The sequence below is a fragment of the Lynx canadensis genome, chromosome B4 (genome assembly GCF_007474595.2).
Source record: "Lynx canadensis isolate LIC74 chromosome B4, mLynCan4.pri.v2, whole genome shotgun sequence".
In the NCBI taxonomy this organism is placed as follows: domain Eukaryota; kingdom Metazoa; phylum Chordata; class Mammalia; order Carnivora; family Felidae; genus Lynx; species Lynx canadensis.
Window position 1 is genome coordinate 71,791,218 of NC_044309.1, and position 16,061 is coordinate 71,807,278.

Consider the following 16,061-nt stretch of genomic DNA (forward strand, 5'->3'; position numbering starts at 1 on the left):
CGCGCTGGGGCCAGGGCTCCCTTGGCGCAGCGCGCACCGCCGGGAGCTCGGATCCCGGACCCGCCGGGCCGGAGGCGCCGGGCGCGGCTGGGGAGGAAAAGAGCTGGCTCACCTGGGGCTGACGGCTGGAAGGTAGAGTCTCGATCCCCCGGAGCCCGGCCCGGCAGCCTGGCGCCTTCGGCCGAGGGGCTGAGCACTTGGAAAGCCCAACGCGTGCCGTACGGCGCTCCGCCGGGGCTGACCGGTTCGGCCGCGGGGCACAGCTTGAGGGGAACGGGGCTGGCCGGCAGGGGCCGGACCTGCGCGCCGGCTGCCGTGGCGGCGGCGGCGGCGGCCACTAGAGCGGACGCCGGGCCGTGGTGCGGGGGTGGCTGCAGCGCGTGCGGCGGGGCGCCCCCAGCCCGCAGCAAGTTCTCGATCAGGAAACTCTTGCCCAAGTTGCCAAAGCCCGGAGCCGCGGGGAAGTTGAGGAGCGCGGAGGACGCCACCACGTCCCAGTACGCGCCGGCGTGGGCCGCCACGGCGCTGGGGAGCATAGTGCGGCGCCCGCGGGCCGCCTGCGCGCCCGCCTCCAGCTCCGCGCGCCGCACCGGGCCCGCGCCGCTCCCTCCCGCCGCTGCCTCCCGCGGCAGCCTCCCGTGGAACCGGAGCGCGCTGAGCCCGGGAAGGAGGAGAGGGCACCGAGGACGCCAGCAGGCTTGGAGCGATATTATTTTTTGGGGTTGGGCGTTTTCTTAAAGGATGGGAGGAGTGAATGTGGGAGGGGGAAGCTGTGCGTGTCTCTGGCCCGCGGCGCAAGCTCTGGGGGCGCCGGGGGAGTCCCTCCCGCTCCCTTTGCAGATCCGGATGGTCTCTCTCTCTCTCTCTCTCTCTCTCTCTCTCTCAGAAGGCTGGAAGGTGTGTCCAGCCCATCCATTCATGTCACCCGGCCCACAAAGTGACAGACGCGGCCAACAATAAGGGCGGCCCCAGAGTCTGAGCTTTGGCAAAGGGAGGGGACGCGTAGCGGGAAGGTGGGCGTGGAGGCGACGTGAACCGGCCGCGCTCATCCCCTCCCGGCGGCCGGAGCCCTAGCTCTGGAGCCCACGCAGCCCCGCGGAGCGCCAGGGCGCTCGACCGTGGGCGAGGAGTGCCCCGGGGGCGGGCGGCACTCTCTTCTGGAGACCGTTCGGCAGACCACCTGTTGGGCAACCCCGGGCTCTCCAGTGTTGATGTCACTTTCAGGAACCGACGGGCATACTGGGGAAGCTAACAGGCACTAGAGGCTTGAAGGACTGTAGTCATCAAATAGAGTCGCGAGTGTTACTGGGACTGTTGTGGTCCCGCAGATAGATGCGAAGTTTTAAAGAGTGGGTTGCATATGAGATGTGTTCCCCTTTCTTAAGGCAAAGAAAGTGAGTTTTTCTTGGAGACCTTTTAAGAAATTTCAGAGGTTCTAGTAGCTCGTTTCCAATCGCTTTTCTAAGATCATGTAGGAATCACTCCAGAAGAAATGTTCCGATAAATTTTGATCTAGAGAAAGGGATCTTAGTTGGAGGTGGTTAAATATTTGGGTCCAAAACCCGGCAAGAAAAGCCACCACCAACTTTTCCTAACCAAACATGGTTGGGTCCTCCTCCACAGAGCCCAGGATGAGAACACTGGATTATTTAGGATTACAGTTGCTCTTTTATCCCCCCTAGAAATCTGGGTAGTTTCCAGTTTATTAACAGCCTGCTAGAGACTGGGCAGAAGAAAAAAGGGTGTGTGTGTGTGTGTGTGTGTGTAGTTAAAAGTTCCTTTAACCACAAGGCAATTTAAAGCTCCTCATTTTAGAAATTGTATCAATGGAATTTTAAAACGGTGACTTCTCTGTCGATTAACAATTCCCATTGCTACACTCCTGTGCAAATTCAGGTGAATTTATTTAAAATAAGATTTTTAAAAGATTGTGAAAGGTTTGGAGTTACATGTATAGTTTTCCTCTGTATCCTAACAATAATAATATGGTTCCTAGTTTCAATTTACTTAAAAGCTAGACAGAGTTGCCAGGCTAGTGAGATAAATTTCCTTTTAAAAATTCACCTGGTTGATTTGTGTTTCATTTACTCTAAGGATGTCCAAAGCTTTCTAGAAATCCACCCTCCCTACCTGCTGCCAAACGGAAGGAAAGTTATTTGCAAGGTTGGTGTATGTTACTAATATTTGTTCACTTACTGATTTAGTCAACAAACTTTTCCTGAACATTTCATATTTATGGAGCACTTTTGGTGATCCTGGGAATATATAGAGAAAAGTCTGGTCGTTGCTTTGTAGGGGTTCACAGCTTAGTGAGGGTGAAAAACAAGTAATATCTGAGAAAGGGATTGTAATTTAGAAGGAAAAGTGAGAGAAAATCTCCAGAGTAAGATTCCTGTAAACTGAGTCTTAAAAGTTAGGGATGGGCTCTGAAGTAGTAACCTTTGAGATTAGCAAGGAAAAGAGAAATCACATCATCCCTGCCAGTCCTAAATCATAGCCACCATTTATTCAGTGTTTACATTTGGCCAATTATACACTAAACAGTTTGTCCATATTAACTTGTAAACTTCATAATAATTCTATAAGCTTGGTACTGTTTTTATCCCAGTATTACTGACGGGGCACAGAAAACTTAAGTAACTTTCCTAAAACAACACCACCACCAGAGTGGTAAGGTTAAGATACTATCTAAGCCAGATGATTCCAAAGCCTTAGAACCTTTAAAATTTTTTTTTTTTACATTTATTTATTTTTGAGAAACAGAGTGAGACAAAGCGTGAGCGGGGGAGGGGCAGAGAGAGAAGGAGACACAGAATCTGAAGCAGGCTCCAGGCTCTGAGCAAGCAGTCAGCACAGAGCCTGATGCGGGCTCGAACCCACAAACTGCGAGATCATGCCCTGAGCCGAAGCTGGACGCTCAACCAACTGAGCCACCCAGGCACCCCAAAGCCTTAGAACCTTTAAATTCAACTCCAGTCTCTTCACAGACCTATTTGCCATGCTAAATGGTGTCACCTGGCCATGCAAAGGAGGCTAAGAAATCAGTATCCTGTTGTTCTATGACAATGCAGACTCGAGTCAAGAGGAACTGTTGGTTCACCCAACTTGCCATAGATAGGAGACAACTGGAGAAATCCAGACACAAAATGATGTGGAATTTATAGAATTAATGGCAAGAAAACAAAATGGAGAGGATAAATATTACAAAGGTTCAATCTATAGGAACGGATGATGCAGTTCTCAACTGGAGGTGATCCCTTCCTACTCAAGAGACATTTGGCAATGTCTGGGCATACTGTTGGCTGCCGTGACTTGATGAGAGGATGGGGCGGTTAGACACTGGCACCTACTAGCAGGAAGCCAGGGATGCTGCTAAACATCCTACAATTCACAGGACAACAACAAAGGATTGCCCAGCCTGAAATGTCAATAGTGTGGTGGTTGAGAAACCTTGGTTATAGAGGAAAAGGGGAGAATGTAGGATCACTTCTAGTTTTCTGGTTTAATGACTGCGTAGACCTACTTCATCAGGATGGGGACTTATAAGATGAAGAGCAGGTTTTACATGGACGTGTGAACAGAATGATGGAGATAGATGTTCTGGTTGTTTGTGAGAACATCCAGGGGGAATGGTATAGTGAGAAGAAAAATAAGCCAAGAGACAAAGGCTGGGGAATATCAATGTTAAGGGGATGGATAAAAGAAAGAAGAGTCTTGAAGGAGACTGAAAATGAGCAGTGAAGATTTGAAAACTGAAACCAGAAGAGAGAATGGAGCCTTGGAAGTCAAGGGAGAGAAAGTTTCAAAAAGGAGGAATGACAGATGTTGGTTAAGAATAACTGCTGGTTTGGGGCGCCTGGGTGGTGCAGTCGGTTAAGCGTCCGACTTCAGCCAGGTCACGATCTTGCGGTCCGTGAGTTCGAGCCCCGCGTCAGGCTCTGGGCTGATGGCTCAGAGCCTGGAGCCTGTTTCCGATTCTGTGTCTCCCTCTCTCTCTGCCCCTCCCCCGTTCATGCTCTGTCTCTCTCTGTCCCAAAAATAAATAAACGTTGAAAAAAAAATTTTTTTAAAAAAAGAATAACTGCTGGTTTTGCCCAGCAGTTTCTTTTTCCAACTGGACAGACAGCTCCAGTGCATTTCCCAGTCTGCCTTTCAGACTGTGTATGGTCAGAATAAGAGGAGAAGCGATATAGTTCTCCTCCCATTCTGTCCCCTAAGGATTCACACAGTCCTCCACTCTTTGTTCTTCAGCTCCCAGATGCAGAGGTCCAGGGGATGAAGACGTCCCTAGGGCATGATGGAACCACAAGATGAAAGCAGCCTATGTCCCTGAATCACCACAGAGAAGGCACACAAAGATGAATATTTACATAAGCAGATCATGACATAAGCAAAAATAAACACTTATTGGGTAATGCCATTAAGATTTAGGAGTTGGTCTCCACAGCCTATCCCACCTACCTTAATTAATATACTAACTGTGTAAATGCCTCAGATTGAAAAAATAGTAATTTGATTCTTAGTGACTTGGGCAAAAGCCTTTTCAAGGGAAGCAAAAGAAGTAGACATCAGTTTGTGCATGATTGAAGATGCATATAGAAGGTAAGAAAGTAGAGAGAGGGGGCGCCTGGGTGGCGCAGTCGGTTAAGCGTCCGACTTCAGCCAGGTCACGATCTCGCGGTCTGTGAGTTCGAGCCCCGAGTCAGGCTCTGGGCTGATGGCTCAGAGCCTGGAGCCTGTTTCCGATTCTGTGTCTCCTTCTCTCTCTGCCCCTCCCCCGTTCATGCTCTGTCTCTCTCTGTCCCAAAAATAAATAAAAACTTTAAAAAAAAAAAAAAAAAAGAAAGTAGAGAGAGACAAGTTGAAGAAACAGGGAGAAAGCTTAAGGGAGTTAATAGGGTAAAAAAAAAAAAAAGACATGAAAATATTATAAGGTAAGAGAAACGAGGCTGGAGATAAAAGTGTGTTTGATGGAGCAAAGAGAGGTGGTAAGCCCAGCACAAGCTGTGTGGGCTCTTTACTTCTTGGTAAAGAAGTGTTCCAGGCCTAAAACCAAGTGAGCAGAATTCCTCATTCTTATGCAGAATGGAGCCCAAGGCTTAATTCTCACCCAGCCCTGTGTTCAGTCACTGATTTAGAGAACTCCTTGCCTAAATCCAACTATGATCTTAGCAGCATCCTGGGACTGGAACGCTGTCACATTTCCTGAAGTGAATCTTTCACACTGGATGTGAACTTGAAAGGGCTGAGAGATGGACATCATTGAGCTTATAAACATATTATAGGACTGTTTCTGTATGGGCTTACACATAAATGTTTAAATGTGTCGTAGAATTCATTCTGACATTTGCCTTCATACTTGGTCATGGGGCTATGGGGATGGCTCTAAACCTCTTAATCTGCTTAATTAGCTATTTGAAGCTCCTGATAACTTATGAAAAAGAACTTAATCGTTGAGAAAGCCTAATAGGCTCAGGCCATTTTGCTGCAGTGTTTCATTCCTTGAAGAAGCACTTTGGTCTGTGCTGAGATCTAGTCCAAAAAAAAAAAAAAAAAAAAAAGCATCAACACAAAATCACATGCCTTCAGCGTCAGAGGGATGAGACCTATGGGCTAGCAAGGTGTAAAGTAACAGAGTGTGAGTTAGCTATTAAAGAGGGGGCGGGGTGGAGAGTCGGAGGCTGCTAAGCAAAGCATGTGCGTAGAACTATTTGTATGGGTAGACCTGTTTGTCACTGGTCTGAAGAAGAAGGCTGGGGCCAGACTGTGTCTTATAAGTAGCCCACAGGATTTTGGATTTTGCCCTTGAATCAATGACATGTGTGCACAAGAAAAAAAAAATGTAACTATATGTGGTGATGGATGTCAACTTAAACTTATTGTGGTAATCATTTTACTGTATATATCAAATCATTATGCTATACACCTAAAACTAATACAATTCTATATGTCAATTATACCTCAATTTTAAATTGAGATATAATTTAAATTAAAATGCAATTTAAAATGCAAATGTGATCTCATATTTGCATTTCAAAGGACCACTACTGTGGTATGGAGGCTGTGCCAGGATCTGGAGAAGGTGCTGACTAGAGACGTACAAGTAATTCAGAAAAGAGATCCTGGGACTTTGGGCTGGGTTTGTGGCATGACTGTGGAGAGAAGCAGGAGAATATAGAGCCGTCTAGAAGATAACTGTAAATTTAGAGTGTGAGGAAGTCTTGTCTCCATCAGAACCAGCGTGCTTGGTTTTATCAGACTGTGGGAAATATATAGCCCATTGTGTTTCCTGATATGTTTTGAATGCCAAGAAGTTGAGCTAATTTTAGAATTTAATTGCAGTAACTCTCTTAGCCTGTATTTCTGTTATCTCCACCTTCAGTTCACTTTAGATCTTTTGTGTTTATTTTGATGGCCCTGTTATATGTGAATCCATTTAGTGCAACTCCTCCAACCCTATAAATAATAAGCAAATACAACAAGCAGGTAAATATTTTTTCTTTTAAACACACATGCTTATTCTAAGAAGTAGAATTCTGTAGTGGAATCTAAAGAAGCTTCCCTAATTCCTCTATGATCAGTTGAATTCTCCCTTGGGGCAGGAGAGTCTCTGTGCTTGGTGGAGAGAGAAACTTGTAGCCCAGGTAATATGCACTCTGGATTGCTGACCTCACTGGCACCTCTGAGCACCTACTCCAACAATCAGACATTTTTGAAGAGAAGATGTAATTGTGAGGAATTAGTTCTGTTCTCAACTGAAAGGAGGAGATTCAAGAATATCCTTGTAGCCTTCTTAGTAACCACTGGAAATCTGGCTGGTGCAGGGTTACTCAGGGAGAAATAAGTTATTTCCCAAGAACCGCTAACTATGTAGAATCGCTCCACTGCTCAACACCCGCTCACGACTCAGAACCTGAGGCAGATTACATCTTAATCCTTAAATTAGAGAAAAAAATATTTTTTAAAACGCACAGGAATATGTTAAGAGGTACATTCAACCAATTCAACAATAATTACTCAATTAAATTCTATACAGTAATGTACTTTCTTAAGTATTCTCCCATTCCCTCTGCCCCGCCCCATCCCCAAATACTCTTGGGTCTTCAAAATAAATTCTAAAACTCTGGCTTACCTCTGAAAGACATTTATAAATATGTTTCAGTTTTGATCTGGCAGGACTCATGCTCTCATTGTCCTCCTTTTCCTGCACATGTCTTTTCTGGCTGGCTCTGTGGGCTTTTTGTGTATTATTTTGCCATGCCTCAGGCATTGTTCATCTCCGTGCCCTGCATGCTACCTTCAAGCTCTATTTTACTGACTCTCTTCTGTAACTGGGAGACTTCCCAGTTTCTTTCCAGGCTATTCAACTTCTTTGGCATTCCTTGCTCGTTGATCATTTCTAACCACTTTTCCACTTGTACTGCTTGGCCCAAAGTGGAATGGGAGACTACTGAATGATTTTGAGGAAATTACTCTGGATGTTGCTGAGCGGTAGTCTTTTCGACTGTCCCTCATTGTCTCAGTGTCCCCACAGCCACAGGTGCCCCTCATTCATATTGAAATCCTACAGTTTTCTGGTTTGCCCTCAATCACTGCTTTGGACAAAAGGGAGGACACACATCCACATCGCACTGTGAATTTTGTCCTGTTCCCCAATGTTTACAACCAAAATAGTCCCTTCACACGAACATTAAGTGTTTTTTTTGCATTTACTGCCAAAAGTATGAAGTACACACAGAGAAGTTAATCCCTTATGAAACTGCTCTAAGGCTATGAACCCAGACTCTCTGAACCAAATTTAGACGTGTCAGCCTCCTTGCTTTAAAGTGTCATTTCTCTGGCGAGGATTTGTCTCATGTAAAATGTAATAAGCATTTTAGGCAAATAAAATTAATCCCCAGAGGTTTTTTTTTTTTTTCTTTCCTAGCCCCCCTGTTCTCTATTGAGTTTCCCAGCTTTGATTTATCTGGAAAGTAGAGTAATATTACAAAGCTTCTGAAGTAAGCATTGCTTGACAGCCGACCATTTAAATTGTGTGGTGTAACTCTCAAGTGACCCTCCTTATGTCACTCAAATATTCTCTCTTGTTTTCAGGCTCATGCATATATTTCACTCTCCCCATCATTTCATCTACACATCTTCCCCAGCCCCAATCCAACACCTCTGGTCCAACTACACTTCTTTCTTTTAACCTAAGCACAACCAACCTCAGGAGCTTCCTGAGTGAAATCTGAAACTGGCCCCCAGAACAAGAAGGGCAAGGAGAGACCTAAGAAAGAGATCACTCCATATAGGGCAGTGGCAGATTGGATAAGCCAAGGCATATCATACGAGATTTCTCTCAGGTGGCCACAAGACCAGTAGATCTCTGCATCCATCCACCAAATTTTAAAAGTTTATATAGAGTCTTTAACTGGGTTCAGTCATGTTATACTATCCAGATATTCTCAATACATTGATCTCTGAAGGCCATGTCCTTGAAAACACCTTCCACAATGGGAACAGTGGGGAGAGTATATACTCCAAGCACAGGGGGTGGGGGTGGGTGGGGGTGAGGAGCCTCTGATTGCCCATGCCCAGTGTTTAGTTCTATGGTCAACTGGCAATCATGCACATTCAGTTACCTCCTCCAGAACACCAACTCATGACTGGCTCTTATAGTCTTACATACCTTCCTCTTCCATGGTGTGTCTTGAGCAGTCAGCTGGTTTCACTAACATGGAAGTGAGTTGTCTGGTGGCTATCTGGCTGCACTGGATAGCCATTGTAGCTCTCTGCGGTAACTGTAGGCCAATATCACAACATCAGTAGAGGCACATGCAAGAGAAAACACGGATCATGATAAGGATTCCCAAATTAAGTAACATTTTTTTTCCACCAAGAGTCCCATGATCCAAACCATTGATTGCTAAGTCCCTTAGGCTATGGGTTGGATCACTCAAGGAGTTCACTTGTATCCTCATATGATTTAATAAAGATGACATTAGTATACTCGTCAGGAATGGACACACAGCACTTTGTTTGGATAATGGCATAGGTGCCTATTACAAGGCATTAGTAATGTCCAAGGCCATTCTATTTTGGAAGACAGTTTTTCTCATTAAAAACATTTCAGTGTTCAGTTAAGGACAGGCTTTGTTAGCCATCATTTAAGGTTTGCTGGGTGAATTTGATAAGGGCTTCTATACGTGCTATAATTATTCCTGGCCAATGGAGGAAACAAAGATGGTGGCCAAATGATTGTACTGGTGGAAAACAGGAATTCATGGACTGGTGGACTTTCAAGTTATAAGGGTGTTCACATCATCTTTAGTTGCGGTAGCATCATTGCTAGGGTAAGATAGTGGTTGATTTCTTGACACTTTAGGTATGTTATACTTTTAGGGTGAATTTGCCCCTGACTAGCTGACTTTTAGCTGCAGGTTGCTGATAATATTTGGTTGACTTGCAAAAGTGCATTCACTAAGAGGAGTTATTGTTTTTCTATTGAATAGGGTTAAAACTGATTCAGGTGGCTACTTGTTCCCATGGTTATAGAACAGTCACTTTAGATAAAGCTTGTGGAAACTTTAAATTCTCAATTCTCCCTTTTTCTCATTCATCCAGAGCTCTAGAAGAGACAATCAAAGATTTTCTAGATCTTACCACAGTTGTTGATTCTATTTAAAGCTATGGTTTATAGAGATAGGATTTTTAGATGGAGCATTAGTGTGATATTATCCTGTGTTTGTCTGGAATCATTTTAGTCATCTGTCAAGACGGTGATTATGCAGAAATATTTAAGACTCTGGACAACAGACATCAGATATCTATGAGACAAGTAAATATAAATAGAAGTATTTAAGAAGGCATCAGAAGATTCTTTAGAACTAGGTCTGATTGAGTAAACAATTCCCAAAAATTTCCTATGACCATCTTAAATAGCTAGGTGGCCTTTTTTTTTTTTAATTTCAGTGTAGTTAATATATAGTGTTATATTATTTACAGGTATATAATATAGTGATTCAACAATTCTATGCATTACTCAATGCTCATCATGATAAGTATACTCTTAATATCCATTCTCCCACTCACCTTCCCTCTGGTAACCATCAGTTTGTTCTTTATAGTTAAGTCTGTTTTTTGGATTTTCTCTCTCTTTTTTCTGCTTTTTTTGTTTTGTCTCTTAAATCATATGGTATTTGTCTTTCTCTAACTGACTTATTTCACTTAGTATTATATTCTCTAGATCCATCCATGTTGTTGGAAATGGCAAGATTTCATTCTTTTTTTATGGCTGAGTAATATTCCAGTGTGTGTGTGTGTGTGTGTGTGTGTGTGTGTGTGTGTGAGTGAGAGAGAGAGAGAAAGAGAGAGAGAGGGAGGGAGACAAAGAGAGAGAGAATATGTGTGTGTATACTACATCTTCTTTATCCACTCATCTATTGATGGAAATTTGGGCTGCTTCCATATTTTGGCTGTTGTAAATAATGCTGCAATAAACACAGGGATGCATGTACCCTTTGAATTAATGTTTTTGTATTTTTTGGGTAAAAACCCAGTAGTGTGATTCATGGATCATAAGTTAGTTCTATTTTTAACTTTTTGAGGAACCTCCATACTGTTTTCCACAATGGCTGCACCAGTTCACATTCTCGACAGTGCAAGGGGATTCCTTTTTCTCCACCTCCTTGCCATAACCTGTCATTTCTGTTGTTGATTTTAGCCATTCTGATGAGTCATCATTTTCCTGACGACGTGTGATGTTGAGCATCTTTTCATGTGTCTGTTGGCCACCCTTAAGTCTTCTGTGAAAAAATGCCTAATGATGTTTTCTGCCTATTTTTAAATTGGATTTTTTTTTTGGTGTGGAGTTATTGAAGTTCTTTCTCTGTTTTATTGGATATATCATTTGCAAATATCTTCTCCCATTCAGTAGGTTGTCTTTTAATTTTGTTGACTATTTCCTTTTCTGTGCAGAAGCTTTTTATTTTGATGTGGTCCTAATAGTTTATTTTGTTTTTGTTTCCCTTACCTCAGGGTCCAATCTAGAAAAAAGTTGCTATGGATGATGTCAAAAAAAGGTATTGCCTGTGTTGTTTTCTAGGAATTTTGTGGCTTCAGGTCTCACATTTGGATCTTTAATACATTTTGAATTTGTTTTTGTGTATGGTTTAAGAAAGTGGTGCAGTTTCTTTCTTTTGTGTGTTGTCCAGTTTTCCCAACATCAGTTGTTGAAGAAACAGTCCTTTTCCCATTGAATATTTTTTCCTGCTTTGTTTAAGATTAATTGACCATATAGTGTGGGTTTATTTCTGGGGTTTCTGTTTTGTTCCATTGATCCATGTGTCATTTTTATGCCAGTACCATACTGTCTTGATGACTATAGCTTTGTAATATAACTTGTGGTGCCTCCAGCTTTGTTTTCCTTTTTCTTTTTTTTAAAGTTTGTTTGTTTGTTTGTTTGTTTGTTTATTATGAGAGAGACAGAGAGAGAGAGGGGGCGAGCATAGGTCAGAGAGAAATGGAGAGAGAGAGAGAGAGAGAGAGAGAGAGAGAGAGAGAGAGAGAGAGAATCCCAAGCAGGCTCCACACCACCAATGCAGAGCCCGACGTGGGGCTTGAATTCACGAACGATGAGATCATGACCTGAGCCAAAATCAAGAGTCAGATGCTTAATTGACTGAGCCACTCAGGCGCCCCTGTTTTTCTTTTTCAAGATTGCTTTTGCTATTTGAGGTCTTTGTCATTCCATACAAATTTTAGGATAGCTTGTTCTAGTTCTGTGAAAAATGCCATTGGTATTTTGATAGGGATTGCATTAAATGCGAGATGGATTTGGGTAGTATAGACATTTTGACAATATTTGTTCTTCCAATCCATAAGCATGAAATATCTTTCCATTTCTTTGTGTCAGCTTCAGTTTCTTTCATCAGTGTTTTATAATTTTCAGAGTACAGGTCTTTCACCCCTTTGAGTAGTTTTATACCTAGGTGTCCTATTTTTGATGCAGTTGTACATGGGATTATTTTCTTAATCTCTCCTTCTGCTGCTTCATTTTTGATGTATATAAATGCATTTCTGTACTTTGATTTTGTATTCTGTAACTTTACTGAGTTAATTTATGGGTTCTAGTAGTTTTTTGGTAGAGTCTTCTGGGTTTTCTACATAGAGTAACATGTCATCTGCAAATAGTGAACATTTTACTTCTTCTTTACTGATTTGGATGTCTTTTATTCTTTTTGCTGTCTGATTGCGGTGGCTAGGACTTCCAGTACCATGTTAAACAAAAGTGGTAAGATTTGACATCCTTGTCCTGTTCCTGACCTTAGAGGAAAAGCTCTCAGCTTTTCCCATTAAGGATGATGTTAGCTGTGGGTTTTTCATATATGGCCTTTATTATGTTGAGGTATGTTCCCTCCAAACATACTTTGTTGAGAGTTTTTATCACGAATGGATGTTGTCAAATGCTTTTTCTACATATACTGAAATGATCATGTGGTTCTTATCTTTTACATTACATATGTGCCATATCATGTTGATTGATTTGTGAATATTGAAACATCATTGTATCCTAAGAATAAATCCCATTTGACCATAATGAATGATCTTTTTAATGTATTGTCGTTGTGGTTTGCTGATATTTCCTTGAGGGTTTCTGCATCTATGTTCAACAGAGATGTTGGCCTATAGTTCTCTTTTTCTTTTTGTAGTATCTTTACCTGGTTTTGGTATCAGGGTAATGCTGGCCTCATAGAATGAATTTGGAAGTTTTCCTTCCTCTTCTATTTTTTAGAATAGTTTGAGAAGAAGAGGTATTAACTCTTTTTTAAATGTCTGATAGAATTCACCTGTTAAGCCATCTGGTTCTGGGCTTTTTGTTTGTTGGGAGTTTTTTGATTATTGACTCAGTTTCCTTGCTGGTAATTGGTCTGCTCAAATTTCCTATTTCTTTCTACTTCATTGTTGGGATGTTCTATGTTTCTATGAATTTGTCCATTTTTTCTAGGTTGACCAATTTGCTGGCATATAATTTTTCATAATCTCTCATAATCCTTTGTATTTTTGTGGTGTTGGTTATTATTTCTCCTTTCACACTGTGATTTTGTTTATTTGAGTTCTCTCTCTCTCTCTAAATATTTATCAATTTTGTTGATCTTTTCAAAGAACTAGCTCCTGGTTTCATTGAGGTTCTATATCATTTATTTCTGTTCTCATCCATATTATTTCCTTCCATCTACTGGTTTTGGATTTTGTTTGTTGTTCTTTTTCTAGGTCCTGTAGGTGTAAGGTTAGGTTGTTTATTGGAGATTTTTCTTGCTTCTTGAGGTAGGCCTGTATTTCTATAAACTTCCCTCTTAGGACCACTTTTGCTGCATTCCAAAGATCTTAGACCATTGTGTTTTCATTTTCATTTGTCTCCGTGTATTTTTTTTATTTCCTCTTTGATTTCTTGGTAGACTCATACATTATTTAATAGTATGCTATGTCACCTCCCTGTATTTGTTCTGTTTCCACATTTTTTTCTTGCTGTTGATTGATAGTTTTACAGCTTTGTGTTGAGAAAAGATGCATGGTGTGACTTCAATCTTTTTAATTTGTTAAGATTTGTTTTAGGGCCTAATATGTGATCTGTTTTGGAGAATATTCCATGTGTACTTGAAAAGAATGTGTATTCTGCTGTTTTAGGATAGAATGATCTGAATATATCTGTTAAGTCCATCTGTTCCAATATGCCATTGAGGTCATCATTTCCTTATAGATTTTCTGTTTGGATGATCTGTTCATTGATGTAGGTGGGGTGTTAAAGTTCCCTACTACTAATGTGCTACTATCAGTTCCTTTATGTTGGTTATTAACTGTTTTATGTATTTGGGCGATTCTGTTTTAGGTGCATACATATTTAGAGTTGTTATATCTTCATGTTGCTTGTCCCCCTTTGTGATTATATAATGTTCTTGTTTGTCTCTTGTTACAGTCTTTGTTATAAAGTCTACTTTGTCAGATATAAGTATTGCCAACCCACTTTATTTTCATAGCCATTTGCATGGTAGATGTTTCTCCATCCCCTCACTTTCAATCTGCAGGTGTCATAGGTCTGAAATGAGTCTCTTGTATGCGGCATATAGATGGGTCTTGTTTTTTATCCATTCTGTCACCCTGTGTCTTTTGATTGGAGTGTTTAGTCCATTTGCAGTCAAAGTAATTACTGATGGATATGTATCTTTTGCCATTCTATGCCACCTTATTGCCATTCTATTACTTGTTTTATGGTTATTGTTGTAATTCTTCTCTATTCATTTCTTTCCTTGTTTTCTTGTCTCACCATAAGCTGCCTTTTTTAGTGATATACTTGGATTCCTTTCTCCTTTTTTTTTTGCATATCTTTTACTAGTTTTTGATTTGTGGTTACCATTAGGTTTGTATATAATGTCTTCTGCATATAGCAGTCCATATTAAGTTGTTGGTCATGTAAGTTTGAACACATTGTTTACTCCTCCCCCCTTGCGCCCCCCCCCCCACATTTTAGATAGATGGTGGGAGTCCCTTGGCTGATTTTGCCTTTGTGCTTCCTACATTTCTTGTTCTCACATATGGTCTTTCGTTTCCACTCAGAGTCCCCTTTAACATATTTTGTAAGGATGGTTAGTGATTGTGAATTCTTTTAACCTTTGTTTGTCTGGGAAACTCTTTATCTCTTCTATTATGAAAGATAGCCTTGCTGGATAGAGTATTCTTGGATGCAGATTTTTCCCTTTTGGCAATTTGAATATATCATGCCACTCCCTTCTGGCCTGCAAAGTTTCTGTAGAAAAATCTGATGATAGCCTATGGAGTTTCCTTTTATGAAACTGTTTTGTTTTTTCTTTATGCTTTTAAAATTCAATCTGTATCAGTACTTTTCATCAGTTAATTACTATGTGTCTTGGTATAGACCTCCTTGGGTTGATTTTGTTGGGGGCTCTGTGGCTCCTGGATCTGAATTTCTGTTTCCTTCCCCAGATTTGGAGAGTTTTCAGCTATTATTTTTTCCAATAGATTTTCTGCCTCCTTTGCTATCCCTTCTCCTTCTAGGATCCCTGTAATGAAAATGTTAGTATACTTGATAAGTTGCTGAGTTCCCTAAGTCTATCCTCATTTTGCATATTTTATTTCCTCTCTCACCTTCTCAGCTTGACTGTTTTCCATTACTCTGTCGTCTGGGTCACGATTCATTCTACTTCCTGTAGTCTGCTATTTATTTCATCTAGCATGTTTTTAATTTCATTTATTGTGTTCTTCATCTCTGGTTCTTTTTTATCTCTTTGTTAAGGGTCTCACTGATGCCCTCCACTCTTTTCTCAAGTCTAGTGAGTATATTTATGACCATTACTTTAAATTCTCTATCAGGCATCTTACTTATCTTTGTTTCACTTAGGTCTCTTGCTATGGTTTTGCCCTGTTTTTTTCATTTGGGACATATTCCTCTGTCTCTTTCTGTGTGTTATGAAAGTCAGCCACTTCTGCTTTTGAAAATAGTGGCCTTATGAAGAAGAGGTCCTGTAGTGGCCTTGCAATGGAGTGTCTCCTGGTTACCAGAAGCTGGCAGTTTAGGATGTCTCCTATGTGTGTTATTTGCACTCTGCTGTTGGGGCTGATCTGCTTTTTCCTTCAGTCCAGTCAGCTGCAATGGCTCTCTTTGACTGTCCTGGGCAGGGTTTGGTCCCTGCGATGATAGTGGACTAGGCTAGAGCTGCCTTGGGCTTGAATTGAGTTAGACCAGAGACACAGTAGCACCATACCACAAGGTGCTTTCCCTGTGTTGTCCCCTGAGAAGCTTTCGTTGGTGGGCAGGGCCTATAACAGACCAGCTGTCTGACCCCAGCCCACTGCCAGGGCCACAGTCTGACTAGTATGTGCGGTTGCCTTTCCCTCTCCTTATGGCAGAAGTCACTTTGGAGTGACTGTCAGAGATGCTTGCATACTGCCAGGATTGTGGCCCTGGTTTGAATGGGCTCTGGCCAAGACTGTAGTGAAGGGTGCAGTCCCAAAAAGCATGTGAGGTTCGGATGCACAGTTTTAGCAAGGTTTGCATGTTGGTC

At 41.8% G+C, this 16,061-nt stretch overlaps 1 protein-coding gene across 1 annotated transcript in view; it reads right to left on the minus strand.

The window, feature by feature from the left end:
- The window catches only part of DBX2 (developing brain homeobox 2), a 36,838-nt gene extending 36,302 nt beyond the window's left edge, over window positions 1–536 (minus strand). The window contains exon 1 of the mRNA XM_030321680.1: window positions 113–536. Within this exon, the coding sequence (XP_030177540.1) occupies window positions 113–536 (424 nt within the window). The remainder of the gene's footprint in view (window positions 1–112) is intronic.
- Between the last annotated feature and the right edge of the window lie 15,525 nt (window positions 537–16,061).